Source organism: Dendrobium catenatum, unplaced genomic scaffold, assembly GCF_001605985.2.
Source record: "Dendrobium catenatum unplaced genomic scaffold, ASM160598v2 original_scaffold_265793, whole genome shotgun sequence".
NCBI lineage: Eukaryota > Viridiplantae > Streptophyta > Magnoliopsida > Asparagales > Orchidaceae > Dendrobium > Dendrobium catenatum.
In genome coordinates, this window is record NW_021584191.1 from 86,498 (window position 1) to 100,784 (window position 14,287).

Sequence of the window (14,287 nt, forward strand, 5' to 3'; positions counted from 1 at the left end):
CTTGCTAGGGTGGCTGCTTCTATTTGAGCCCTCATTATTGGATTTTTTTAGGCATTTTTGGTTGTTCTTTTCTTTTACTACCTTTTTGTTATTTTTGTTTTTGTAAAATACTGAATCAAAGGCTCGTATATTTTATTTTAAATGATGTATTTTTTAGAGGGCTTATGATTCACTAATGGCTTGTAATTTCATTTTTTATTAACATGTAGGCCCCTAATGTGGGTTCTATAAAAAAAAAAAGATCACACCGTACAAATAAGTGATCATATAGTACGATTACTACATTTACTTAGGTTCATCTAGGATGATAAAAAATCATCTATGCTAATCATCCCATATGATTAATATTGTAATGTATGAATAATTCAATCCAATCAAGGTTTGTCCAATACGATTAAGATCATATGATTAAGATTGTACTATACGATTAAGATTGTGCAATTTAGTGCTTTAGATTTTAGCTAAATTTATTAAAATGATCATCTCAAAATGCCTATAAATAGAGCTTCATTTTCTACAACAAGGAGGAGGTTCAAGAGTTTAGAAAATTAAATAACTCTCTTACATTTTCTTATTATCACTGCTGATTACCACGACCAACAATCATCGTTACAATTATTAGACTTCTGGTGGTAATGTAGCTTATTGTTTGGGTTTTAACTATTTTTCTGTAAACACCAAATTTAGGCTTTGTTTGGGACGACTTTCTTATTGCTATCTACAATAGCTTTTTGGTACAAAATTTTTAAGTCAAAATATTTTTTATATTAAAAAATTGCTTTAAAAAGCAGTACGAAATCGTCCCAAATGAAGCCTTATTCTTATAAGAAAATAGGGAAATTGCATTGTAATTATGCCCATAGTCTTCAATTGGGAGGAAGAGAAGCTTATTGTATGTGTTACTCAATAATAGTGAATTATTGTAATTGAGGTGGGCTTTGTGATTTTTCTCTCTTTTGAGTATTGCATAAAAAAAAATTTTAGTCTCCTATAATTTTTTTATACGTGCTAAATTTTTATGAAAAATTAAAATGTTAAATATCAGCTCTACCACTTTTTTTTTTGGGATTCACATGTGAAAAAAATTTTAGTCTCCTATAATTTGTTTTATACAAGCTAAGTTTTTATAAATAATTAAAATGTTTACATCAACCCTATCCTCGTGAGAATTGTACCAAGTATCAAGAACTAAATGTGGAACGCATTAAATGTGGAACGCATTAACATCCCGTTTTTTTATTTTTATTTTTTCAATTATTGTTATACTTTTCCCTCACTTATTTCTCAGCCAATCTCTCATGGCGTGCAGAATATTTTATTATTTTAAGAAGGCCCACTTGCTTAAGCTATTCTCGATTTTCCTTTTTTTCCGTCCATTCTATTAGCGACTGGGAGGAGATGTTTTTGCGGCCGCAGCTCATCTCTGCTACTCTCAGCACTGCTGAATTGCTTCGACCCATTTCGATCCGTTGCCTGCCCGGTTCCAAAAATGCTAATTTGATATCCGGGTGTTCTTCGAGAGGCCGATTGGTTGTTAGAATGGGGGTTTCCGATAGGGAAAGTGTGGTGGAGCTGGCAAGAGTCGATCGTTTTGCTATCGGCGATGTAGTCGAAGACACAGGTGGTGGGGAAGCAGTGACGATTTTGAGGAGGGAGCGGGCGTCGCCAGACTTCGAAGCCACTCTTAATCGATTGGTACATTTTCTTGTTGGAATTTTCTAAATCAAGTTTATTATTATTATTATTATTATTTGGTTTGTTGAAACTTGAAAGGTAGGTGCAGAATTAAAGTAAAAAGTGCATGTAAAACAATAGGAATTTGCGCCATGGGGAATGAGTTTATAAATCCCTTCAATGAGAAGAAACGTGAAATTGGAGCATACGACATTTCCTCTGATAATCGTAGTTATATGAAAGCAATGAATAACTTTTTTTTTAAATGCTAAAAAAAAAAAACAAAAAAGAATTCTAGGAAATGATCATGAAGCCATAAGTCATTCAGAACAAAATTTTCTTCTGGATTTCTACTCGAGAAGGAAATTTTATGGTAGAATTGGATGTTCAAGTTGAAATCGAGGATAAATTTAAGGCTTGGGTAGGATCCAGCCCAAGTATGTAATTTGTCTGAAACTAAAATAATAAAGGGGCAATTTCCCCTATACTACATTATTGAATTATAGATTTCATGGATCCTGTAATGGAAGATTTTTAATTAATAGCTGTCTAAAATTCAAGTTAAAATTCATAGCAATGTTAGTATTATTAGTTTCCTTTTTGTCATTCCATCACATAGGTTTCAAGCATTGAAAACAAATTAATGTATCATCTACAATTTTTTTTGGTCTAGCCACTAATTAAAAGACTAATGCAAGAGTAAAAAATCATTAATGTCGAATCCAAAAAAAAGAAAACATTAAAATGTTTATTTTACAAAGGAACACAAACATGTCAACTCTGCAAACAATAATTGAAATGTTGAGCACAAAAATATTTGATGACTATTTTTTTTTAACTTTTTTTTTCATTAACTCTTAAATTTATTGTTGTATCCTGTACTTTCTATTGGTTCATTTTTCGTATAGTTGCTTAAAAAATTGATACAAACTACAAAGTAAATGTAGTCAAATGGACTAATTTTTTTTCCCACACTTTAGGTTAGTTTGCATCCACTTTATTCAGAACCAAGCACTCCCTCAATTGATTCTTTCCAAATTTCTTTTATTTACTTTGATATAACATCAAAAATCACCTTGATCATGCACGGATCAAGATGTATATTTGAATTTGAAACTTCCAAATTAAATTTAGGATCATCCAAACTTCGATTTTAGCAAATTTATACTGAATTAACACTTCAATGAGAGGAACTCAACGATGCAAAGAGTGGCTCAATCCGATTATCAATGAGCCTAATCAAGCACTTGAAGCATGTTTGAAAACTTCAGGGCATTAATTGGATGACCAAGTGATCTTTAACTAAATCTTGCATGCTTATAATCGAATCGAACACCTTGATGAGATGAATCTTAAGAGCCTAAGTTCATTTAATTCTAACTTCACTATGGTAACTAAATGTTGAAAGAATAGTCTATGATTAAGGGAATCAACATGGGCCATCCGATGGAGTGTTTCAGATTTTGACTATATTTACAGGGCTTGTCAATCCAAAAAAAAATCTATAGATAGGCCTCCACTCTTTAATGAATAGAGATTAGATCTAGAGCTTAGACTTTGACTTGAGATTCAAGAGAACTCTGAGGCTCTAAGGATCTTGGAGAGCCACCATCAGGCCACCATCCAACTGTCGTTATTGGGCCATTGTCCAAATATTATTGTTAAACCAATGCTCGACCGCCGCTGTCAAACCAACACTTGACTTCTTCCGCCGGACTAATGCTCTAACGTTGTTGTTGCACAATTTCCCAACATCATCGTCAAATAATACCCTGGTGTCGCCACTTCCTAGTCACTACCTACAAGCCACCATAAGACAACTACTCGATCGATGTTGTTGGAACACTTCTTGATGCAACCGTTAAACTACTGCCCCACCAGTACTTTCAGAATATCGCTTAATCATCATCATTGCATTACAATCCTATACTACTATTGTCTGACTACAGTGCCTTGTCCACCTTCTCCCAACTATATACTCGAAAACCTTCGCATGATTATAAACCTTTGAACAACGTTGTCTGACTATGATCCTCCAATTTTCCTTTGCATAATGACAATCCTTTGAACAATGTTGCCCGACTATGATTCTCCAACCTCCATAGTCCAACTATGGCCCTTCAACCTCCGTTGCCTAATTACGGCCCTCAGAACACCATAGCCTAACTACGGTCCTTAGACCACTGTTGCTCGACTTCGGCCTTTCGATTGCTTTCACTTGACTTCAACCTCCAACCACTGTTGCTCATTTCGGCTATCCAACCAATGTCGCTCGAATTTGGCCTCTCTAACCAACATTGCCCGACTGGGGTCCTCCAACAACCGTAGCTGGACTACACTCCTCTCACCATCATTGTCCGATTATGGGCCGTCGACCTTCGTCGCCCTACTAGTGTCCACTGATCTCCGTCGCTTGACTCGATCCGTCGACCTCCGTTGCTCGACCACAGCCTTTCAGCCTTAGGTTTCCAATTATTGGCCATCGACCATCGTCACATGATTTTGGATGCTTTTGGATTGCTAATTATTGTTGCTCGACTGGGCTGCCGGCCACCGTCGTCCAACTATGGGCCACTGACTAACATCTCTTGAATACTGTCTGGCAACCTCCGTCCCCAGACTACAGTAGTGACATCAGTTGCCTAACCATGGTCTGTCGACCTATGTTGCTTGGCTATGGTCCTTTGACCAGAGTTACTCTTTCTCAGTCCTTCAACCAATGTTGTTTGACCTCTATTGCTGATTATGATCCTTTGACTGTCGTTGCTTGACTACGACCGTTTGACCATCGTTGCTCGATTACGACCCTTCCAACCACCCTCGCCTTACTACAGTCCTCTAACCTCCAATGCCTTACTATGGTTTTCCAATCCCTGTTGCCCGACTACTATCCTTCGACACCTATCACCTGATTATGATCCTCTAACTATCGTGGCCTGAATATGATCTCATGAGCACCTTCACCCAAAAACGCTCATGTGACCAACATCGGTGACCTCCTTTGCTTGGTCCTTTGACCACCCTCACTTGGATATGACATGTCGATCTTTGTCTCTTGACTATGGTCCTCCGATGGCCCTATTACGATCCCCTAAGCACTATTGCCGGACTATGATTCTACGAGCACTGTCACCCAACTAAGGCCCTCCGACCACCTTCGCTCAACTACGATCTTCCAACCACCATCACTCGATTACAGTCCTTCGGCCTTCAACACCCAATTTTATGTCCTTTAATTAGCGTGGCCCGACTACAATCCTCTGAGCTCTGTCGCCCAACTATCACTATCGCTCGAATATGGCCCTCCAACCACCATATCTTGAACTTGGTCCTCTGACCACCATCATCCAAATAACAGCCATTTAACCAACATCACTCGTTATGATTTTTTTAACTGTTGTCACTTAACTATAGTGCTTCGACCACTGTCACTGACTACTATTCTTCAGACTATCATTATAATCTTCTGACCATTAGACTTGGCTACTCGCCTACTAACCACATTACCTACCATCGCTAACAGTGCCAATGCACACCAAGTCATCAACATCAATTATGACTCCCAATGTTAAGATTTATGCTGGATTTCTTGGTCACTGATTTTCTCTTCTCAAAGGAGTATGACCAAACAAACATCAAATGGTATATTAAAGACAGCTGCCATGCCACAAGGTTTTTCCAACTTCAACCGCATAATATATTTTTAACATTTTATCAATGCCTTCCTCATCCGAGGAAGGACATTACTTTTTATCGAGGACAAAAAATAATGGAATCATTTTAATTGAGTAAGGCTCTTTGATTTTTTTCTTTTTTGATTTTTCCACGTAATACTATTGTCTCTTGTAATATTTGCACTCATTTCTTATATGTATGTGTTAAGCTTCTTGATCTACATCAAGAAGGGAATGATACATTTTGTGTAGGGTGTGGACTCCTTAAAGAAGAACAAGGGGAAGAAGAGAGATTAGAAAAGTAAGAAAGCATAAATCTTATTTTATGAATTCAGTTACATCATTTGGGATCTATTTAGAGGTTTACATGAACCAGTTTTGGGTTTAATGGAAGTTCAGTCCAGTTGGTTTAATACAAGTAAAATTAAATAACTAAAAATGTGTTTGGGACCAATTTAATGCTGAAATAAATTGTTAGGGTGCCCGTTTCGTAAGCAGGAGGTCTTGCGTTCAAGTCTCAACGAGATTACTATTTGTTAAACTTCTTGATCTACATTAAGAAGGGGAATGAACTTTTTGAGTAGGCGTAGACTCCTTAAGGAAGAAAGGGAAGAAGAGAGATTATTAAATGAAGAGAGCAAAAATCTTATTTCCTCCATTCAAGGACAACATTTGCGATCTATTTATAGAGGTTTATATGAATTAGTTTTGGGTTTAATATAAGTTTAGATCAGCTGGTTTAATACAGGTGAAATAAAAGAACTAAAAATTTGTTTGAGAATGATTTAATGCTGAAATAAATAGAACCATAAGGTTGTAGCTAGCCTGTTGTTGTAGCATTCCCAATCTTTGAAAGATTTGCTTCTTTCTTCTTTTATAATAAACTTGAAGTATTTTATTATGTTGATGCCAATTTTTTGAATTGTTGACCCATTCTTGACATTGTTGTTGTACTGTCTTTGAATCAAAATAATATATTGTTGCTTAACAATCTCATCGCCATGAAAAGCAATCTTATCCTCAAGGTTGAGAGACGGAAAAGAATCAAAAAGAGCTTTCATGTTTAACCATTGGCGCCAAGTAGCCGCAGGTCCTTCAAGATGAAAGGAAGTTATTCTAACACAATGATAATAAGAAGTGTTGTGAAAATCAAAGTATTCCTGTGCTTTAAATGTCCATGTTTCGACGTTGAATCTATTAAAATGAGGAAGTTCAATTTTGATCGATTTAAGAAAAGTGAAAATTGAAGGAGACGGTGGCAGCTATAGAGAAGGGATTCAATCGGCGGAACCAGGGATGCCAGCGGAAGAGGAAGGATCTTAATGGAGTGGAGGAGGTGGACGTTCAATACACAAACTATCAAGTTTCTTGTCAATAGAATGCATGAAATCATGGAATTGTTTAAGTGATGAGCCAATGTAGGCAAATTGAACATTGACTTGTTGTAGAGATTTTTGGATTTCAGAGAATTATAATTCTTGATTGGTTTGCTTTGTTCGTAGAGCTTATTCCAAATATGCATTTTTCATGTTTAGAGGTCTTTGGTGGCTGTTGAAAGGAAAATAAAAGATATGGTTCTTCATAACCAGAATTGTGACCAGATAGAATCTTGAAAGAAGAAAGAGTAAATTGCAAGAATTGGATTGTTTTTGGAAGGATAATCATGATCTTGATGCTGAAATGGGTTTTCAAAAGCTAGCGCAAGTGACAACAGATCTTGAGTTGAAATGGATAGCTATTTTTGAGAAAAAATAGTAGATAATTGAAGGTAGGCTACTCTTGGCGAGGCTGAAGGTAGCAGCACGATGATGCGTTTTGGAAGTAAAAACAACAAGGAGGCAATTAGGAAAATGCTGGAATTCAAAGAGTAGGGATAAAATTTGATTCTCTCTTCTACAAGAAAGAAATATACAATTGATCTACTATTCAAGAGGTAGATCAGCTCTCCCACGAACCCTAGAAGCCGCTAGGAAGCTCTCCAAAATAAAACTATAGCAAACACATATTATCTCATGCCCTAACCCTAGACAAAACTTTCTCATAAATAGCCCTAGCACACAATAACACAAAAAGAATCTTCCGAAACTGTACAAACATATTTTAGGAAAACTTCTGAAACAATTAAAACCTTCCTAAACACAATAAACATAATTGGGAAACTTCCTAAATAGCTTCCCTTGATTTCTCCTCCTTCCATAATGCATGACAGCTCTCTTGGGACCCATAAGGCTGGCCGAATCCTCCCCTTGGTTCCCTTTCAGATTTCGTCCAGCCCCATACTATGCTCCCGGCTGGCCGAATCCTCCCCATGGCTCCCTTTCAGATTCCGTCCAGCCCCATCTTGTGTAACAATACTCACTTCCCACAAATGCATATTGTCCTCAAAGTGAAAGGATGAGAATTGTCTCCTGATCATCTCATATTGCTTCCATGCAGCTTTATTTTTCAGTCCGGGCTTGTACTGGATCTCAAAGTCATAACACAATAACATGAACATTTACTGCTGATGCTCCTCTATCATCATCCTTTGTTTTAACAGGAACCTCAAACTTCTCTGATTGGTCCTGATTATGAAGTGTTACCCCAACAGGTAAGGACGCCACTTCTGTATTGACAACAATATTGCCATCAACTCCTTTTCATACATCAATTTTAGCCTGGCCCTAACAGTCAACATTTAGTTGAAATAAATTATGGGTCTCTTGACTTTGCATGAGGTCTGCCTCCAACCCATAGCCTGATGCAATAGTCTCCACTAGAAACAACTAATTGAAATCTGGTAGTGTTAATAAAGGGATATTCAACATGGCTTTCTTTAGCTGCTCAAACTCATGGCTGGCTGCTTCCTTCCTCTCCCCATTTGAAACTATCCTTATTCAGTTGCTCTACCAATGGACATGCTATAGAGTTATATCAATTCGCAAAATTCATGTAGTATTTTGTGAGTCCCAAAAATCTCCTCAACTCCTTCAGGGTTTTAGGTAAGGGTCATTCCAACATCTCCTTAATTAGTGATGTAGAACAAGAGGGGCTAGCCATGATTAAAATTTGAATTTTGAAAACTTTCCTAATTTAAAACATTACCAATAATGAAAGTTATAATTGCTTGGTTTGAAACTTGGAGGGAAAGGGGAAAGGGGAAGGTGATTGAGTGATTTGAAACTTGAATTTCAAATAGGGAGAGAGGGGGTCGGTCATATGGGGAGGGAGGAAAAGTGTCCATATAGAATATATGTGAACCCAAGTAATAAATGTGATTAGGGAATTAAATCTAATTTTAATTTCATATTTGAGAGATTTGGGGAATTTCCTAAAATAGATTTACTAATTGGGAAAATTAAATTAAATCAAATCCAATTAAAATTTTAATTAGATCTAATTAAAGTAACTTTCCTAAAATAGAGGTTCTTATTTAGGAAACAAATTCAAATTCAAAATTGCTTGAATTTTGAATTCAAATTTGTTACTAAATTAAGGGGGCTAGAATAGGAAAGGCTTTAAATGCAAGACTAAATTTGTGGAGGCAATGATGGAAGGGGGTGGTCGGTTGGGCTTGGGAGTGGTGGTGGTGTTCTCGGTTGGGGTGATGGAGGGGTTGTTAAAGCCGGCAGTTCAAGGGGGAAGGAGAAAGGGGTTGATAATGGTGGATGTAGGGGAAGTGGGGTCTTGGGCTGGCGGTTAGGTGGAGGGAATTGGGAAGGTGGCCGACGACTTTTGGAAGGGTGAGGGAGAATCGGCTAGGGGAGAAGGAGGGAGTAGAGCGACGGCTAGAAGAAAGAAGAAGGAGAATTAGAGATGGAGAAAGGAAGTGTAGGGAAAGAAAGATAAACCATGAGCCAGAATATATCTTGCAGCTGATGGGTGTTGTGCTGCCCTCACCTAGGGACTTCAAGCCACAAGCCCAGATACATCCTGCGGCTGGTGGATATTACGCTTCCCTCACATAGGGATCTCACCAAAGTTTTTCCCAAAGAATAAGAGTGCAGAAAGTTTTTTATTAATAATCCATCATACCAATACAATAGCAAGGACCTCTATATATAAGCCTCAAAATGAAAGAAACTTAAAAAAGACAAACATGTCCCTAGGGCTTTCAAAGGACAACTCCTTCAAAAGATGGTAAAAACGGAAAATACATAAATAAAAAAAATACAATTAGTAAATTAAGATAAAGTTGAATGATCTCGGCCGTTGATCTTTGTCTCTTCCTCATATAAGCGTTCACCGTTGGATGTTCGCATCAATTGGTCTGTCAATTTCATTATTCTAAACCTATGGGTATTGGTAGGGTCCAAAACTGATAGTAGATACCTTTTTTTTTCAGGTTGATGACATACTCATACTACCTTGGGGAAGGTAGGCCTTGTGGTAGCCGGAACATTTTACTGAATTATTGTCAGAGTGGTTGGACTATCTTTGGAACCTTCTCCTCTTTCTACAACTCCAACAAGTAGCCCAACCTAGCCCCTTATATTGCTTTGACCATAGTTTAGAGTGAAACCATAGTTCTGCATAAGCTAACATCTCCTTATTTTATTATCTTTATGTTGATTTTTTGAATTGCTCACTCATTCTTGATATTGTTGTTGTACAATCTTTGAATCTAAAAAATATATTGTTTCCTAACACTCCTATTGCCGTGAAAAACAATCTTGTCCTCAAGGTTGAGAGATGAAAAATATGCCGAAAGAGCTTTCATGCGTAATCATTAGTATCAAGTAGCCGCAGGTCCTTCAAGATGAAATGAAGCTATTCTAACATGATGATAATGAGTGTTGTGAATATTGAAGTATTCCTATGCTTTAAACGTCCAAATTTCGATATCAAATTTATTAAAGTGAGGAAGTTCAATTTTCTTTGATTTTAGAGGAGAGAAAATTGAAGGAGATGGTGGAGGCTATGGAGAAGGGATTCAATTGGCATAATCAATAATGCTGGTGGAAGAGGAAGGATCTTGATGAAGTGGAGGAGGTGGGTGGTCAATGCACAAACTATCAAGTTTCTTTTCAATAGAATGCATGAGATATGAAATTGTTAAAATGATGACCCGATTGAGGCAAATTAAATGTTAGCTTGTTGTAGAGATTTTTGAATTTCTGAGAATTGTAATTCTTGATTGGTTTGTATTGTTAAGAGAGCTTATGCTAAATCTGCATTTTTCATATGAGAGGTCTTTTGGTGGTTGCTGAAAGGAAAATAAAAGATGTGTTTCTTGATAACTAGAACCATGATTTGATAGAATCTTAAAAGAAGAAAGAGTAAGTTGCAAGAATTGGACTGTTTTAGAAAGAAAATCATGATCTTGATGCTGAAATGAGTTGCCAAAAGCTAACTTAGGTGATGGCCTGATGGAGAGGCAGAGAACCGAAAGGTTGCAGGCTTTGGTGACGAGATTAACACCCTTTGCTAGTTCTTGATGCTGGAAAAGGAAGGTTGACAGTAGATTCTTTGGAGAGCCGCGGCTGATGGCAGATCTGGAATTGAAATGGAGAGCTGTTCTTGAGAAAATTAGCAGACGGCTGAAGGCAGCACGGCTGCTTGCTGTAGAGAAGAAAAAGTGGCGGCTGAAGATAGACGGGTAGATTGTCGGCTGTCTGTAGAGGAAAAGAAAGTTGGCTACGGTGGATACTGATGGTTGGCTGGGATGGGAGGTGAAAAATTGTGGGTTTTTGTGGAAGAGAAAGGTGTCTAGCGGTTGAAAGAAGTGGAACTGGGGTGGAGACTGCTGAGTGACTGAGGTTGGAGGTGGATATGTGAGTTTGATCTTAACGAGAGCACCGTTTGTTAAGCTTGTTGATCTACATCAAGATGGAGAAGACACCTTCTGAGTAGGGGAAGAAGAGATTAGAAAATAGCATAAATCTTCTTTCTTGAATTCAATTACATCATTTGGGGTCTATTTATAGAGGTTTACATGAACTGGTTTTGGGTTTAATGAAAGTTCATAATAGTTGGTTTAATACAGGTAAAATAAAAGAACTAAAAATGGGGTGAGATTGATTTAATGGTGAAATAACACGAGTTATTGTTGTATGTCGGTTGTTTTAGTGATCCCAATCTTTTAAATATTTACTTACTTTTTCTTCTATGGTAGACTTTAAGTATTTTATTATCTTGATTCTAATTTTATGAATTGTTTATCATTTCCTGACATTGTTGTTGTACTATATTTGAATCAAAAAGAATAAATTGCTGCTTATAGTATGTGCTAGATCTTTGTGCAAAACTAAGAGGTTAAACTCACTTTCTTTTAACTGCTGTGAATGTTTTAGCATGCAGCATACTTTATAGCAAATTTCTGAAGAAAATAATAAATGAAGAAAAGCGTTTTTATTTTATTTCATTACTCTGAGCGAAATATAAAAAAGGTCTATTGGCAAGGTTTTATCCTACATAAAGTTTTTCGCCTAAGCAAGCAGCTTTGGATTTTATTAGTTTCCTATGTCTCTTTTGCAAACTTCTTTTCTAATGAGGTGTATAGTATTTTAGTATGCATTTGTAGATCTTGACCAGTAGTATTGGAGTTATGAGATCATTAAAGGGAAGGTAAGCATTCTTGGTGCATGAAATTTTGATATATGCCAATAGTGAAGATGGGAAACACTAAAGAATACTTATAATCTATTAGAGCCAATAGTGAAGATCGGAAACACTAAAGAATACTTATAACCTTGAAAAGTTAACATAGATCAAACCTTTCTGATTGTTATGCATGACTTTAATCCGATATGTTTCTGTAGGATTAGTAATAAAGTTAATCCCTATTCTTAATTATAGGTTTAACCTAATTCTACTTGGAGAGCAGATTTAGATTTCACTAGCTTTGTTAGATTTGGTCATTTCTGTCGGCTAACATGGCCATGATGCGGACATCCAACCGTCCATGCCTATCCGAGGAGGAGCTGAAGATCGACGGCCGAGATCCCTTCATTTTATCTTATTTTATTAATTGTAATTTTTATTTAATTTTACAATTTCCCTTTTTTACCCTTTTGTCTTATGTAAGCCCAAGGGGCTAATCTGTCTTTTAATTTCTTTTGAGGCCTATATATAGAGGCTCATTCTCTTGTATTTGGAGGATGGATTATTAATAAAAAAAATTGTGTTTTGCACTTGTGTTCTTTGGGAAGAACGTTAGTGAAATCCCTATGGGAGGGAGTCGGAGTTTCCACCAGCCGCAGGATGGGTTCGGGCTCGTGAGTTGAAGTCCCTTGGAGAAGGGCAACGCATCACCCGTCAGCCTTCGGAAGAGTCCAAGGCTCGCGGTTTTGATTTTCTACCTTTCGTTTAATCTTTGTTTTGATTTCTTCTTTCTTCCCTCTCCCCGTCGTTGTTTTCATTTTCTTCCTCCTCCCTTCTCAACCCCTCGGCCAAACCTCCATACCAAGCTCCACAAAATTCCCCCCTACCAAGCAAGACAAAAGGCGGTAAAAAAAGGGAAAATTGTTTGGTCTAAAAAATCTTATAATAAAACTATCCTCTACAATTTCAAATTTAACTCAATAAGATTTTTCTTAAAATGAAGGTGATTCATCGGCACAGTACTTCGATTCTTTCATCAGTCATAATCCTCGCGTTCGCGGCATATAGGCCATGGACTCGGGAATGGATTGATTCGTTACCATCCCCATTTCTCTGCCACCTTGGTGTGGAAATAGACATCGACTCATCCATCGAAGTTCGACGGGTCTTCATTGAGTGATCATAATATGTAAGCAACCGAGAAGCACAAAATGCATCTTGAATAACCAAATCTGAATGTATAATTGCCTCAAGAATCTGGAAGAATCTCAGTTCATTATGTCTCTCTAAGAATAACTAGAGGGGGAAACAAAGCCACCAAAAGACCCTTATAGAAATCTGAAATTAGCTTCACGGTTCTTTTATTCCAAAAACTGAGAGAAATTCATGGTTTCAGGAATTAGGAGAAAAGTGTGGTTACGGGAAAGAACAATGGACTTCACATTCATATATGCTTGGAATTGGGTTGCGTGTCTTGAGAAATGGGCGTGGTTAAGAGGGCTGGAAAAAAAGGGTTTCAGACTTTTGCGAACCAAAATTCTGTTGTCCAAAAAGTGCTGAGAGGGGAAAAATTTATTTTCCCAGCTTGTCACGTGCGACGTTAAAGAAAAATTGAGTCCATGGGTGTGATTCATCTAAGGGAACGACATTCGGCCAGCCAAGGAGGAAAATGAACGGAATTCTAAAATCAAACTGATTCCGTGATTGTGAATAGCGGACATAATAGGCATAAATAATACTTCACGTAAGGCCAGCGAAAATTATATAGATTTGGGCAATAATGAGGAATTAGGCTTAGGAAATTTTGAAATTATTTCTAAAACAAAGTGGGGTTTTAGAGAAAATACTATATTTACAACAAGCAAGAGGAAAACCAAGGTGGCATTAACGACATGGGAGGGATTTTTAATCGCGGGATACCATTTAAGGCTTTCTAAGTGGGCTTTAGAATTAGGAAAGCAAATAAAACCCAAATCCCAAATTTAAATTTGAAATTCAAATAGAATCATTTTAAAACTTTCCAAAACTGGGAATGGCAATATAGGAGAAAGATTTCAAATCTCAAATTAGTGGAAATTTAAAATTAAAACCCCAAACAATATTAATTACCCAAATAAGTTGAATCTTCTAATCGAATGAATGAAGTCTAATACTTTCTAAAATAGCTTTCTAATTTAGGAAATCATTTGAAATTTCAAAATTCGAATTTATTTATAAAGGAACTGAATAATAATTTCCTTAAAGGCGTGGGCCAGGCGGACTTGATATATTCATGGCGAGCGAAGTGGGCGGAAGGATTGTCCGTCACCTCACACGTCCTTAGAAGCGATGACGTACTGCCCGTGCTGCGGCCAATACAGAGGGTTTTGGAGATTCGGGTCGCAGAAGGTGGCCTCGAATGGCTGAAGGGACTTGAT

At 37.2% G+C, this 14,287-nt stretch overlaps 1 protein-coding gene across 6 annotated transcripts in view; it reads left to right on the forward strand.

Annotated features, from left to right (window-relative positions):
- Positions 1–1,295: 1,295 nt before the first annotated feature.
- Positions 1,296–14,287, forward strand: part of LOC110113651 (lipid phosphate phosphatase epsilon 2, chloroplastic) — a 36,951-nt gene continuing 23,959 nt past the window's right edge. For 4 of the 6 annotated variants that reach the window (XM_020846316.2, XM_028692734.1, XM_020846324.2 and 1 more), the window contains exon 1: positions 1,296–1,695. In XM_020846316.2, the coding sequence (XP_020701975.1) occupies positions 1,399–1,695 (297 nt within the window). In that variant the 5' untranslated portion in view covers positions 1,296–1,398. The remainder of the gene's footprint in view (positions 1,696–14,287) is intronic. The other 2 variants (XM_020846326.2, XM_028692736.1) reach the window with 1 other exon arrangement.